The sequence below is a fragment of the Temnothorax nylanderi genome, unplaced genomic scaffold, assembly GCF_030848795.1.
Source record: "Temnothorax nylanderi isolate EJ_2023f unplaced genomic scaffold, tnyl_v1.0 TNYL_tig0033_pilon, whole genome shotgun sequence".
In the NCBI taxonomy this organism is placed as follows: domain Eukaryota; kingdom Metazoa; phylum Arthropoda; class Insecta; order Hymenoptera; family Formicidae; genus Temnothorax; species Temnothorax nylanderi.
Genome location: NW_027249095.1, coordinates 422,687 through 438,085, shown reverse-complemented (window position 1 = coordinate 438,085; position 15,399 = coordinate 422,687). Strand labels below are relative to the sequence as shown.

Below are 15,399 nucleotides of genomic sequence, written 5' to 3'. Positions count from 1 at the left end.
TGCGCATTTATTCCAATATGCGTACATAAATATATAAAAAAAAATCAGGTGATAATAATTACTACGTTAAATTAAAATATAATTAAATTATTAAAAGGTTAAATACATCGTGTTTTTAATGCGATAGAATTATTGTATTAAAAGCTACGAAGTGTAAAGATGTCTCAGCAATTAAATATGATCTTAGAACACGTTGTTCTCGCGAGTAAGAAAGCTTCGATTATTTCGCAACAGGTTATACACACCCACTTTTGGATAAAGAGGCACGAGATCGTTGCACAACTGGAGGGATGGATAAGGGATATGGAAATGCATGGATCGGATCGTAGATCAGGCCGTACAATTTCCCTTAATGCGTTGTCTTTGAGGGTAAGTGTTATTTTTGAAAAAATAATGGCTGATTCAAGATTTTCCATTTGTACAGTTACAGTTATAGTTTTACCGCGTGCTTCTCTCTTGTACATTCACAGAGACATTATAGACTATTGAGGGAAGAACTGAATAAACTGCCAACGCCCAATGGATTGGAGGACTTGGCCGAACCACTCGCGTCGCCAGGCTCGCCTATCGAACTGTCAGGGACCCCAGGCACAACACCGAGCACGCCGTCGACGGTTACGGCATCCGCGACCGCCGCAGTGGCCGCTCCTATCACCACTAACACTATGGTTCCAATCAGCAATAGCAGTACGAGTAGCCACGTGCACCACGACATTGACACGGACGTCGAAATGGAGAAGATGGTTTCGAAAATGTGTGAATAGCTAAAGGATGTTAATAGACATTGTTGGACATTTTGAAAAGAGTCTATTGTTTGTGTTACGAGATGAACAAATGGACATTGAACATGAACAGATGACACAACGGACTGAAATCAAGTGCACAGATCCTATCCTGTCCAGCGGCCGAATTACCGACGTTTAGCTAAGACATTTAGGGAAGAAAGCAGTAATGACTTTCGGCCGAATACATAATAACGCTGACGATAATTATTACAATGATGATGATGATAAAATGTAGGTAGAAAAATATAAGGTGTGGTAGAGCGAGAAATCTGAGTAAGAATTTACAATAGGGAGAAAGTGTGAAAGAAAAAGAGAGAGAGAGAGAGAGAGAGAGAGAGAGAGAGAGAGAGAGAGAGCCAGAGAGAGAGAGAGAGAGAGAGAGAGAGAGAGAGAGAGCCAGAGAGAGAGAGAGAGAGAGAGACAGGGAGCGAGCGAGCGAATGAGCATGCATGGGTGAGAATAAACGAGAGAGTGAAAGGGAGAAAGGAAGAACGAACAGATAGAGGCAAAGAATAAATAGCGCGAATGTAACAAACTCGTGCGTAGTAGATACTTTTTATAGCCGCTGCTATAGTACGTGTACGCTGCATTCTACTACTTCGTACTACCATAAGTGTACCACAACTGTTATTCGATATTTATTATACATGTTCCTCGTTTATGTAGCGTAACTCTGAATTAGCTGCACTTTCATGCGAATCTTCGGACATTACGTTTTACCGTTCTCTCCTTGTCGCTCGTGTCTTCCGAGAGCGACGCGGTCGTACTCCGCTGTCAATGCCCGTATAGGTGTACGTTCTCTTTTTAACGACGTTTTACTTTATCAATAATTATAGCGCTTGTTTCTCTTTTATATATACATACATACATACGTACATACATACATACGTACATACATATATATGCATGTGTGTGTACATATATATATGTACTAAGTATATATATATATATGTATATATATACGATTCTATCGCGCCGACGCGTCGTTCTCTTCGTTTTAAATATATCTATATTAGGATACAATATTATTCTACTTTGCCAAGCGATTTACTGGTAGATCTGTTTTTGCTAAACATCTCTTCAGAGTGCACGATCCAATTGTCGAGCGTTAAACGACTCGTTACTGGAAGCTGCGGGCGGCAAAGAAGAGACAATACACGCACGACGTCGGCGGAAGTCGAAGCTCGTGACAGGTGCAACTAATTACGAGTTATTGATGTAGCGGGTATCCCTGCGCGCAATGCGACCGAATCTAAATGACGACTGTCTGAACGAGACGACGATCTAGGTACGTCGTTAGATAACGTTTATTATAATAGTACGTGTTCTATGTCGATTGAACGAACAACTGGGAAAGAAAAATGGTATATCTTGGAAACAAAAAAAAAATAACGGAAGACCAGGTGGTACGTTTCTCGCGTAAACGAGAATTGCTCTTTGTAATTGTAACAGCTACTTAGTACACGTAAATTTCATATGAATCGACCATATGAACGAATAAAGTCACATTGTTTTGAGATAGTCTTCCATCCCCGTTCTTTCGTCCGGGTTTATTCTCATCGTTAACTCGAGATTACATCCCAGCCGAGGACAAAACGAAAGAGGTGCGATTGATTAATTATTTTCAACTATTTTCTCCTATTTGATATAATTTTATTTTTTCCAGATACTTAAAAATAATACTTAAAAGTGAGATGATACTTTAGAGTTTAGAATATTTGTATATTTTTAAAAAAGATGACACACTTAAAAATCTTATATATATATGCGAATTGTCTTTCTGAAATAATTGGGGGTAAGTGTATGTATATTGTATTATATTAATTCGCGTGCCCCTCGCGGCTTTGGATGAACTTCTGTACAGTACGTTATTTTACATTGTTCTTTCCACATCAACAGTTTGTTTACTTAACATTACATTTTTGCTTTTACAATTACTGTTATAGTTACGCACACCTTTACTTTGCGTTATATCTTGACTTTTTAAATATTTACTATTAATCTTGTATGTGTAAACCTTTCATATTTATCGAATCTTAAAAATCGACATTTAATACTACTTATGTTATATTTGTATGCGTAGGGTTTTCAAACTTATCACAAATTTCGAAATTTAAAACTCTAAACTCGAAACTCAGAATTCAAGATTTTGACCTAAACTCTCAACTTCATGATTTCCTAGCTTCTCCAGTTTAACCCTTATCTTTTCTAACAATAAGTTTATTCTCTTCTGCTTTTCCTCTTTCCTTCTTCTCGCAATTCTTATCTGTAATTGGGGTAAGTGATGATTAGTCGAGATAATTGGAGCGCGTGTCTTCAGATACTTTTAAAGAATCAGAGTCGCCGGGAGACGATGTACATACATACATCCCGCTTTAAATTTCGCGCCCTTCGAGAGTTCGGTAAATTGAATTGCGATAGGTGGCGGATTTGAATCTCTCGAGGGGGCTAACTTCTCGGAGGACGCGAGATGCACGACGGTGCGGCAGGTAAGACGGCTCAAGAATCTCTTTTTTTTTTAGAAATTGCAAGCACGCAGCGTGTGCCGCGCGTGCGAAACCTCGTATCCGCTTCTTCCCGAAAAGATTACCGCGCAAATCCTTTTATCGTTCGGTAAATGCACGCGCAACACGATTTATACGTGTCTAGTGGAGTTCTTACGAGCGTTGTCGATCGAGATCCTCGATCGCCTTATATCGTCTATCTTTTCGCGAATAAAAGGAAGTCCTCGGCTGCATTTTGGCAATCCTTGTCGACGAACAAACGCGCGGGGGAGGCACCCATCGAAAATTCCCTATTTCGACGCGTCGAGAAAATTGCAATTTTTCACTCCTAAAAAGTTTCGCGCCCAACGACGGCGGGCGGGAAACCGGAGTTTCGGGCGAACGGCGAATTTCGCGGTTAACGCAGGTCAGTTAAATACGGACGCTCGGCCGCTCGTCCGCTCGACGGTGGTCTCGGGGGGTAGAAGATATATGGTAGGTATATCTTGGCGCGTTATCCGGGTGCGTTGCGCCCGGTAGGGTATAATGGTAGCCGCGGAGGAAGCGGAGGCAGCGTGAATTATACGACGGCGAGATCGTTGTCCGTAGCCGGTGTGTGTCGGGGTGGGCGGGGCGGGGGAGGGGGCAGGGGGCGGCGGAGGTCGCGAGGCCTCGGGCGGCCCGGAGCGGAGCGCACTTCAGTCGGTGCGAGCGGTTCAGATCGGTCGCGTCGTGATCCGCACGCTCGTATCCGATCGCCCGGCGTCGTCGAGCGCGGAGCCGATCGCCGATCGCCGATCGTTTCGCGCTGCTCCCGCGCCGGAGAGAGAAAGAGAGAGAGAGAAGATCAAGATCCTGTGTCCGATCGATCGACGATCGCTGGTCGCGCGGATCCACCGGCTTCGCCGCTCATCCCATTCCACGGGATTATTCCGTTGCCGCGCGCGCGCGCGCGCGCGCTCACGCACGCGGCATCAGGTTCGCGTTTCGGCGAATCCGCGCTGCTGCGGGTGGTAAGTGGTAAGTGTCTTCTCCGCGCGGATCGCCGCACACTTCGCGTTGTAACGACGGACGAGGAGCCACGCGTCTCGTGTCGTGTCAGGTGTATCCGATTCTCGCCCGCGCGGAAATGAGTTACCGCCGGCACGCGTTACGCAATATTTAAATTTGTATTTTTAGGCCTAGGGACCGTGCGCGCGCGCGCGATACGCCCGCCTGATGATGAGCTCTCTTGGTACCATCTTTGAGTTCGCACTTCGCATCTTTTGTAAGTCGCGGGAAGTCTTCTCTAGAATCTAAAAGATCGATTCGCGGTCTCCTCGATCGGTTCTCGCTCTCGAAGGAGATGCGGGATTCTCGATAGACGCCGCCGTGGAAGATCGCATCCCCCCCCCCTGTGTGATTCCTCCTCGCCCTCGGCAGTAAATCAGACGTCGTCTCTTCGAAGAAGGTGGAGTTATCGGTAAGCCGCAAGCGTGCGCGCGCGCGCGCGCGCGCAGCCGCTATTTGCATTAAACCAAGATTTGGAGTCAACGCTCGTAGCGGTACGTGACAAGGCAGGTGGGAACATGTGCACAGCGAGTGTAAATTCAACATAGGCGGTTTAAAATCAGGCGGTGCGTATGCGCTCGCGTGCGCGCGTGTACGTGTGTGTGCGCGCGCGTGCGCGTACATGTGTGTATGCGCAAGTTGAAAATGCACACTACCGGTTTCCATCTAGTTTCCGCTCCCCTTGCCTCGCACGGTCTTGTCCGCGGGCGCCCGACGTTAAGCCCGATTCACGCAGCCGCCGCCGGCAGGAACGTTATATACAATGTAATTTATGGGCATGGAGATAGCCCCCGCTAATCGTCACCGAAATACGTGCCGGATCGACGTGCCGATGACAGACGGGCCCCGGAGAATCGTCGGATTCTAGTTCACGGATTTTAGTCAGCCGCCAAACCGAACATTTGCGTTTGCTCGAAAAAGTAAGATATACAACAACGGAGAATTCATTCATTCTCTTTTGGCATATTTGGTTTTCCGATTGTCATCGCTGTTTCTTGTGAGTGATATGTTCATTCTTAACAACAGCTGCTTTTCTCGCAGATCACGAAGAAGACCGCGGCGGTTGGGCGGTTGGATCCTCCGAAGTATCTTGAACCTTCGCTTTAGGAACCGCATTCCCGTATTTCCCTGTACAACGTGAGGAATTCTCGTAAATCATGAAGAAAACTGTAGAGCCGGACACTCCAAAATATTCGAAACTTCGCTTCGTGGTCCGCATTCGCGTATTTTCTTGCACAGCGCGGGGGATTCTTATAAATCATGGAGGAAACTGTGAAGTTGGACGCTCCGAAGTACCTTGGAACTCCGCTTTATGATTCGCATTTGCATATTTTCTTGCTCAACGTGAGGAATTCTCGTAAATCATGGAGGAAACTGTGAAGTTGGACACTCTAAAATATTCGGAGCTTGCCTCGCGGTTCGTATTCGTGTATTTTCTTGGATAACGCGAGGGATTCTCCCTCGCTTTTCTTATGCAATTATGCGCGTATCCTTCAACATTTCGTTCCTTTCCTTCTGTGTCTAATTTCTTTCTTCACAAAGCAATAATAGTTGTTGAATTAAATTCTCCTTCGACTACCGTGTTTAATTTTAAATTTACCGACGCGCGATATATAGATCTATCGAGCGGATAGCGTCAATGAACGAGCAATTTGTTCCTCCGATGCCACCGATTCATTTTTTGTCGGCGGCTGTGCGGCATGAATCAAGCTTTATACGATGAAGCTTTGATAAGGAACGCGACGGAGTGTCCGATGTTAATTTTACATTCCGCAGCATTGCAAGGCGGCGTGACGCTCATCATCAATCTTTTAATCAAAGTATTTGTTTCCGAGATGGAGTTTCGGCACGACGAGACGATAACGTAATTTACGCCCATCCTTTCACCCACGTCGTTAATCATTAATTACAGCGAAGTCAGAGCAATTATTTCGCGAAAGATCGTTCCCCTTTGTTTAACGAAAACGACCTTCTGTCTCTCGATCATTGTATTAATAATTTCGAAGATACATTATCGATCAATTCGCAGGATAATCCGCAACTCGTGAGCTTAATTTTAACGGGAAAATTTCTTGACGAATCTGGAATTGATGTTTCCGTTGAAAAATATCAGGATAATACTAATTTTCGAGATGCGGAAGAAGAATTTTTTGCGGATCATATCTTTGGAAAGAACCAAATGGACGGCACCCTAACAAAACCACATCGTTCAGCTAATTTCAAATAGATTTCACGTTATCCGGATTTGTCCTACATTTAACAAACATTTTATTGATAAGAATGATAAGGTAAATTGTCTTTATATCTACAAGATGTTTGTTTCTCTAGGTAGTTGTTGAGCGACAAATAAATGGCAATGTCCTCTTACATTAGATATTATTGCGCACTTAAATACGCATATTAATATATCCAATATCGCCAATCAGGTCTCTGATCGATGGAGAAAGTGGCCGTCGTGGAAATACCGTATATTACCGCCTGTCCGAGGAGAGCGAGATGGCGGATTCCGTGAAACTTTGAGACAAAGATTTATCGATCGTCTAACCGATTGATCAAACTTGGTGCATGCGATACGCGACGAGAATAGTTTGACCCAGACCTTAAGAGATTCCCGAGGTCGGCAGCCGCGCGCCGAGCAGCTTTTATGTTTCACTCGCGCCCGGCCTTGATGACGCGGCGGATTTAAGCTTCGCCTCCCGAAACTTGGACATTCCCCCCCCCCCCCCTAAGAATATCGCTGTCTAAGAAAGACGGGAGTAAAAAGCTATATTTATATTTTCCTTCGTTCAGCCTTGACGAGCGACACGACGTGATTTTAAGCTCCTTCCAAATCTATCTTAACAGAAAGCATTATCCCTCAAGGAAACACGAAAAATAAATACGAGACAAGGTTGCCGCGTCGATTTAATCTCCCGCTGACGAGAAATCGTTTGTTTGGTTTCAGGAAAGCGTCGCTCAGCAGCCCGAGAGAGAAGATTGAATCTGTACGGCGCGGATAAACTCCAGTCGCGCTCGTAAAGTTCGCGCCCCACGTGAAAACCGAAGGTTTCGATCGTCTCATCGTCGTCGTCGTCGTCGTCGGTCATCGACCTGATTACGCGTGCTCTCGTCGCATCGTCAATTTGGAAATGCTTCTCGGGGGATCGTCGAGGGAAGGAGCGCGACGAAGCTGGCGCGACAGACGTAAGCTTCCGGCGGTGTGAAGCGCGAGACAAGCGAGGCAAGCGAAGCAAGAGGAACGATCGGGTCGAGAACGCCGGGCTAGAGAATGAGCTATAATACTCGCTCCTGAGCGTACAATCGGCGCGATGCGTTTCTACTCTTCCAGCCGGCCATTCTCCGCGTAATCAGATCTATACGCATTGCACAAGCACACAGGCGCAAGCGGTATGGTCGAGGTCCTCCGAGAGAGATAAGACGCAGGACGCAGGACGAGACCCCGCGCGTTCTTTAATGGACGTTGCGCCGATCCTCGTTGCATTCTGCTGGCGAGTCGTTTGCGAGGAAAACGAGAATCGAGAGGAGGAGGAGAGACCTTGAGATCTCTGTCTGTTGCGAGGGTTTTATGGATACCGGAGGCGAAGGTACCAGAGGCTCTCTCGGCTCTCGAACGCTTCGGAGTATCCGCGAATAATCGTCGTCCAATGACGCGCTCGGGATGATCGATTGACGCGCGGTGAGATCGATGCGAGATCGGTCTCTCGGTGATATATACTTATATATACCGGGTACATTAGTGATCGCTTTCGAATAGCGTGCGGAAACGCTGAACGCTGAACAGACGTTTCGAACGGACGAATAGATGCGCGTGCACCAGTGGGACTTGCAGAGATGTCGCGAATTTCGAATCGCGTCGCCACGATTGGCGCGGCCCTCGCCATCGTTTTGCTCGTGATACTCCTAGTAATCTTGTGGTCGGACGTGCGCAACGTAGACAGGATCGAGAATCTCGGCCGGATACGGAAGAATTCGACGATCGATGGTGTCGTCAATGAAACGAGGAGGAAGCAGATCGACGGTCTACGCCGCATCGCCACGACGGATCTGGTTACGACGTTCGAATCTATCGAGCAGAATCTCACGAATGAGGGTGAGTCTTAGTTATCTATTCGCTTGTCCCTTTTATTGACGGAGAAACAAACTCTTTGACTTTAAAATAAAGCTTAAGACGTGAAGATATGCAAATATATACACATATATTCCGCGATCTAACGAGGATTTTCAGTTCTTTTAGGTCAAGTCAAGTGACATTGTGCGGATTTATCAGTGCTAGACCAGCTAGACTAGTACGCTCGATTGATTTATGGAGAATTAACACGTATCTCAGGCACGAGTCGACATTGCAAAGGCCGCTACTCAAAGCGCATTCACCCACGAATTCCTTCTTCTTCTCATGCTCCTTACAACTACGTTTGTTCCTTCGTACGTGGACTTTCTATTTGTCCGCAGATTTTCTTGCGTTCTCGGGGTAGCATTCGCTGTGAGAGATAGAAACGTTCTTCAATTCGCAGAAAAGCATTTCTACCGAGTTTGACTTTCGAATAACGGCTCGGTGCTTAGATTTCGTTAGATTTCAATAGACGGATTAAGTGATCGCGCTTATTTAAGTACCTACATTGCTACAGTAAGCAGCGAAGATTATTTTCTTCTCACGCAGAAACGAGCGTATAGCATTAAAATTCTAATAGCCATGATAAAACGCTGTGTCAATACTCAGACCAAGACTGCCGTCTTGGGACGTCTTTGAAACCTCGATGCTTTCGATATTCTTAATGCGCAGCGTATATAAAAGAATGTGTGCCGTGCATTATTACGTGTAAGCACATAGGCGCGAGCGTATATAAAATCGTACGTATAACAACAACATCCGTGTTTCATACAAAAATACGTCCGCATCGCGTGCTTTACCGGCTCTCTGCCGTTCTTCTCTCCGCGCATCTTTTGCAACTCGTGATTTTCTTGCGCAAAAATAATTATCCGCACGAAAGATGTGAGGCCTGAAAAGGTGCGAGGAGGCTATTTTTAATGACTCATGTCACTCTCCTTTCTAATCAACGATGTATTTTTTTTTTCCTCCAAAAAAGGTAAATTTCCACACACGTACGGATGTTTTTCGTTCGCGGTCTCTCTTAACCGAGGTGAGCGTCTGCAGGGACTCGGAAATTCAAGTATCTTTTTCGGCTGTTGCGAAACCCTATCCTCCTCCTCCGTTCCCAAGCGAATGTTCCGAGAAGCGATATCGTTGTAATGAGGTAGAGATATACGTTTTCGCGAATTTGCCGGCAAGCTCGTTCCTCAAAACGCATACAACGCATAATCGCGACTGCCTCGTGTGACATCGCGCGCGCGCGCGCGCCCTCGTTGATAAGACGTATTCTCTTTGCATGGCCACGTTGGCATCGTGACACAAAACATCGCGCCTACACGAGCGTAGGATAGATACATACGTACGATACGAACGCGCGGCTCGCAGAAGGGAGAAACGAAGAGGCACGTTGATGTAACTAAAAGTGCAGGCCGCGTTCGAGCGGCGAACGCCACTAAAAGTGCGTACGTCGTGAAGGCTCGTGTTTCTGCCAGGGTCAGCAGACGCGGGTATCACGCGTTCAACTAAGCACAACGTCGTCATCGTGAAGCGTCTGTTACCGCGTTCGTTTTCGTACACCTTTTCGAACTCCCTGCCGACGAGGACATCCTGTTCGACTCGTGTACGTGGAGCGAAACGAATTTACAAGGCCCAGACGCGATGGTCTGAACTCTGAATGTAATGTAAATTTAATAGTCTGTTTGGTGTTTTTCAGACTCTATAAAGGAACTTTGTAATCTAGTTTTGAAAGTAAAAAACTTGAAAAAGAAATAGCCGGATTTTAAAGTCTTGCAAGAGGTAGATGGATTTCTTTTCAGATATTTCTATTAAAAAATTCGACATCGCATCATTTGCGGATTTAATATTGCGTAAACCGGCTGGCATCGGCTATTACCAGTCTGTATATTACACGGTTTATATCTTCGCGAGACGCAAAACGCTGTCAAAGTTGTCTTCTTATAATCGTCGGTACGCCGCCGTCGATTTTGTAATTTTCCCCTCGGGTATATACTTTAATTGTTCGCGCCGCGCGCCGTTTCCTGAGTTCCATTACTAGTTGCTCTTGGACTACGTTCTAAAGTGTTGCGTGCCGTTCAAGCGAGGCCTTGATTGTTAGCCCATATTAGCCGGCATGATGCAGCAACGTGCTAACGCACCGTCTCTCCGTAAATGTCCGGAGTAACGCACGAATGCAATGCACCTACGGAAATTCTTTATTAACGAGTTTGCCCAAGTCACCTCGTGCTATCTCGCTAGGCAGGAGGTTGGATGTAGCGACGTACGTGTTTGTACAAACCCGCATTCTCGAGATCCCCGGGATCTCTTCCAATTTAACTTCTGACATCGACAACGACGAACTCGAATTCGTAATGGATCCATTGATCGAGGAGAAAGAGCAATCTTGTGTCTATACGTTCCTGGTAAAAGCATTCGCTGGCTCGCGCCATCCGGGACGAAGGTGTTTGATCAGAGAACTCCATTCCTCTTGCTCTCCCACGCAATGAACATCCTTTCTTTCTTAACAGGCTGACCGGTTATTAGAAGGCGACATCGATAAATTTTCGAAGACGTCGAAGCTTTGTTACGCTACTTTATGTGTCATGTCTGAATAATAATCTTGATTTAATATACCACGGACTTCATGAAATTCTAAAGGAAGCGCACGTATCTCGTGTAAGAGGACTTTAGGTTTTTGCATAAAACATAAGATAACAAGTATTGCCGAGGGCCTTGATTGAGCGATGCGTTTTCGTGTATTTGGATTGTATATTAACATTTAACACGCCTTGCGTGTATTTAGATACTCGGAAGCTATAAACGAATCTTAAAATAGACTGATAATTTGTTTCGACAGATGGGAGAAAATTCGTTGTTTGGTTGGACTGAACGGGGATCGCTTAAACAGGCAGGTAGATCTACGAAACGTCGTATCTTTGATTGACCCAAGAACCGAATGATGTTTGAACCACCTCGGAAAGATTTACTCTGGCGCTGACGAGGCCGCGAATGCATAGGATGCGATATTGCTGCCAGACGTTCAAGCCTCTTGTCCGTAAACATTTCGGTCGGATTTACAGAACTCGGACCACTGTGCTTCGCAGGATATATCGGTCGCACCGGTCATAATTTACGTCTGAGACTATATTCGAGTTAAAATAGCCAAAGCCAGCCGGTACTCTGGGACGATACGCTAGCGTTCGATGGTCTTGAACCTTAGCGGCACCAATGCCGCCCGCAATTTTGTCGCCACCTTTGCTCCGTTATTCCGCTCCGTTCAATTTTTAATAAATTTTAGCGTGGCAGACCTTGCTTCATTCTCTCGCAGTTACTGCATGATGTCGAAGATATAGATTTCTAATAACGTAATTTTCGTTATATTTTCTTGTAGTACATACGTAATTAATTTTTTCACATCATTTAATTTTTCCACGATTTTAAAATCGTATTCAAGTTTTCCCTTTTAAATGAGAATTCGAATTCTTTCTTATAATAATTAGGTTACGGATGTAAAGTCAATTCTTTGTGTTAGGGATATATTTTATTAGAGAGGAAAATTTCGAGAAATAATAACTATTTATTAACTGTAGTATGTATACTTGGAGTAAGTATTCAAATTGATAGGCATTGACATTAACACGTTTTACTTTCGTCTCGATCGACCGATCGGTTGCATAAATTCTGCAGTATCTAATCTAGTTCAGTAATAATACGGTGGCAAGTGTTTATATTGTCGCTATTCAGAATAAACTGCCGTACTCCAAACTTATTTGCCGTGCTGACGTTGCAGTTGACTCTGCAAAGTGAGATATAATTTACTGCCTTCTTGAAACATGTCTGCATTAAAAGTTATTAACACGATTCGCTGAGATCATGTTTGTCGATGAAACTGGGCATAGCAAGTTACAACTTACTTGCGTAAGCGTGATACATTTCTAACTCAGCTTGTGAACCCACAGAAAAGTCTTTTTTCTCTCTTCCATTTCGAAACTCTTTCTTTCACATTGCCTCAGAAGTAAGTAGTTAATGAAACGCGAAGGAGATTTTATCTATATCCAGAAGTCATAAAGAAGCAGATTATACTGCCACATGTGTGGGTAAGATTAAGCGCACTTGCATACGTATAGTTAATAATTCAATGATACGTTTAATCTCTCCATTAAATTAATACAAATTAATGACTTCGTTAACGGTACGATCAAACATTCTTTTGAGCCTTGGAGAATTCTGCGCAATTTTTAACTTAAATTGAGAAGATAAATCTAGTGAGGATTATATTTTTAGTCGATCTTCCGTATCTTCCGGCTGGATGATTTACGTCTCTCGTGTGTTTCCAGGATCGTGTTTCGATACGGTAATTAAACGGCAACGCGCACGGGACACTGCAGACATTCTTTCTCTCACGAACAGTGTCCGCCTTGTGGCACGGCAGAGGCAGGCGAATGAGTGTCACTCGGCACAGCCGAGACGAAGCGTAAACGTTTACGCGAGAGGAGCGGTCTGGCAGTAATGAGAATGGATCTTTTGTACGTGGGGGAAACAATGTCACCCAAACGCCACAGTTCAACGACACGTGACACCCAGAGATTTCGTTGTAGGTCGGTTCGCAGAACGTATCCCTGGCAAAAAATAATTTCTTTAAATCTTACGGAGCAAAATAACTTCACTAGAGGCGTTAATGAGGGATTGTTTTTAATGGGGGATTATTCTAAATTCTTCTCTGTTTCAATATGTGCGAAAACATATTAGAAATATTGATAGGATAGAAGTCTTGTGGTTCATATCGAAATGTGGATTATGTATCTTCTTTTCTTTCTTATTTATTGGCGCTAAAGGGAACGTTTCAAGCAACACGTCAAAAACTCTGCTCTGCAATAATATGTGCTCTATGTGATTAGTTAATTTAGTTTTTGTTATCTCTTCTTTTCGACATAATCGCAGAGATACGATTACGTGCGTGTAACGTTGCAATTTAGTACTTATTAATATCATGTTATTATGCCGATATCTAAAAGCTGAGGCTGCTATTTATAGAGTTTCATTATCATTCCAACTTTCAATTAAACAATCAAGAGGATTACCGCGGTAATTATTAATAAAAGAGGCAGTAAAAATTTTAATTATTATTCTAAGAAACAATAATTGGCGTTTCTGGCATATGCGAAAGTTGATTGTAGAACGTTTCAAGGACTCTTCATATTCAAGGTTTTTGAGGAATGATTTCGAATTATCTGCAGCTGTTTCGTTATCGGATAGGATAATTCGATGATAAGTTAACTTTTTTGCAGATGTAATTATCGCGCATACTTTGCTTTTTTGCAATAATAAACATGCAATACAACGTTCCCTTCTCACGCGAAATCATTGCGAAAAATTACGATGTAATTTTAACTCTGCACTTAAAATGCAGAAGATATTTATGGCTTACTCGCACGTCTCGCTTATAGAAATGGAACGGAAGCGGTTATTGTTACCGTTGGGAGAGAAGGGATTCTTTTTGCGAATTTTAGGGCGCAAAACAAACGTGTCGTTCGAAAGGGGGTAGCGCACGTCCGGCACGTTTCCGTTGATGTTTTCAGGAATAATACGCTTTATAGATGAATTTCGCGCGGAGGAAGTTGAAACGGACAATTACTCTTACTCCTTGCGGTTTCGGCAAACAGTTCCGCGCGTACGGCAACGAAATCCATCGTGCGACGTGACGAAAACGTAAACTTCGCAACGCGTTTGGATTTGGTGACGTATATTTCGAGACGCTAAACACATATAGCGTGTTTTTAAGTTTTCCTGGCGTACACGGACCGCGCATTTCTGCAGTTTTAGGTCGCTACCGTACGGGAATATACTGCAAACACCGTAACGCTCGTTAGATGGATACTTATGCATCAATGCATTACATTTGCATTGCATATATTCTTCTTCTTCTTCTTATTGTGGGACTTTGTCTTGTAGTTCGACTAAGGAAAGGCTTTAGTGTTCTTTAAGCAGTATCTTCTTCTTGCAGTGGGCAGTTACTCTAGCCCTCTGATCCTTCTTCTTTCTTAGACAGGCTTGGTAATTAAAGAAATGCAGTTAAAAAATGTAGCCAACGATGGCAATAATATAAAGTTAGCATTTGATGCATGTTAACGGTATCTTGCAAAGATTATTACACGTTACGTAAATCTACAAGATTATTACTTTTTCTTTTATCGCGTGAATATATAAACTTGATCTACTTGTTGTTACTTACAGGCATACGCAGTGTTTTATCTACATATATCCGCAAATGAAGAAAAAAATCTCTATCATCAAATTCAGTCATATATGCGATAAAGAGTGAGATGAGTAACTCCATCGAATTTTCAATGAGAGAGGCTTGATTCAGAACATCCGCCGATCAAAGTGCGAGATTGATCTAAGATCATTTATATCTAATATCTAAACGTGAATCGTTAAAACTCGAGAAGTGCCCGTCTAATGTTGAGGACCTATTCAAACGAACGTTGCGTAATGGGTACGCACGGTAAAAATCGATCGATTACGCATTTAATATACAAGACCCGCTCGTTTTGTTGCGTCTCATTACGTTAAACGCGTCATAATGATAGCCACACGTGAATGATCTCGTTGTGCGTGCACGTATGCTGATATGCGGCTATGCAAATCCGCCTGGGTAGAGACCTTAACGCATTCGTGCCGAGCACGCTGACAACAAATGAACGGATAACAACGGATAACTACGCAGCCAACGATGTCTTCAGCGCGACCTAAGATCTACCTGGCTCTATCAAGATCGTCTCGCCTTTCCCATTTGAATATCCGCGTAACGTCCCGGAATTGTGCAACGCTCGACGCTGCACTCTCCTAGTGTTCGCCCACGTGTTCGCGTTTTGCAACCGGGCTTAATCTACCCGGCGCGCGACATGGTGTCCCTTTGTTCCGTAATCTTTCACGGTGCCACATATAAGTACAGCTGCATAGCGTTTCCTTTTCGCGAGCACACGTCTCCTGATAT

At 44.2% G+C, this 15,399-nt stretch overlaps 2 protein-coding genes across 8 annotated transcripts in view; both read left to right on the top strand.

The window, feature by feature from the left end:
- The window catches only part of Bruce (BIR repeat containing ubiquitin-conjugating enzyme), a 28,111-nt gene extending 25,809 nt beyond the window's left edge, over nucleotides 1-2,302 (top strand). For all 4 annotated transcript variants that reach the window (XM_071703014.1, XM_071703017.1, XM_071703015.1 and 1 more), the window contains 2 exons: nucleotides 235-369; nucleotides 471-2,302. In XM_071703014.1, the coding sequence (XP_071559115.1) occupies nucleotides 235-369; nucleotides 471-764 (429 nt within the window). In that variant the 3' untranslated portion in view covers nucleotides 765-2,302. The remainder of the gene's footprint in view (nucleotides 1-234; nucleotides 370-470) is intronic.
- Nucleotides 2,303-3,981: 1,679 nt separating this feature from the next.
- Nucleotides 3,982-15,399, top strand: part of LOC139770800 (A disintegrin and metalloproteinase with thrombospondin motifs 9) — a 37,217-nt gene continuing 25,799 nt past the window's right edge. For 2 of the 4 annotated variants that reach the window (XM_071703010.1, XM_071703007.1), the window contains exons 1-2: nucleotides 3,982-4,288; nucleotides 7,263-8,408. In XM_071703010.1, coding sequence (XP_071559111.1) covers nucleotides 8,150-8,408 — 259 coding nt within the window. In that variant the 5' untranslated portion in view covers nucleotides 3,982-4,288; nucleotides 7,263-8,149. Of the gene's footprint in view, nucleotides 4,289-4,604; nucleotides 4,731-5,496; nucleotides 5,736-7,262; nucleotides 8,409-15,399 lie in introns of those variants that run through there. The other 2 variants (XM_071703008.1, XM_071703009.1) reach the window with 2 other exon arrangements.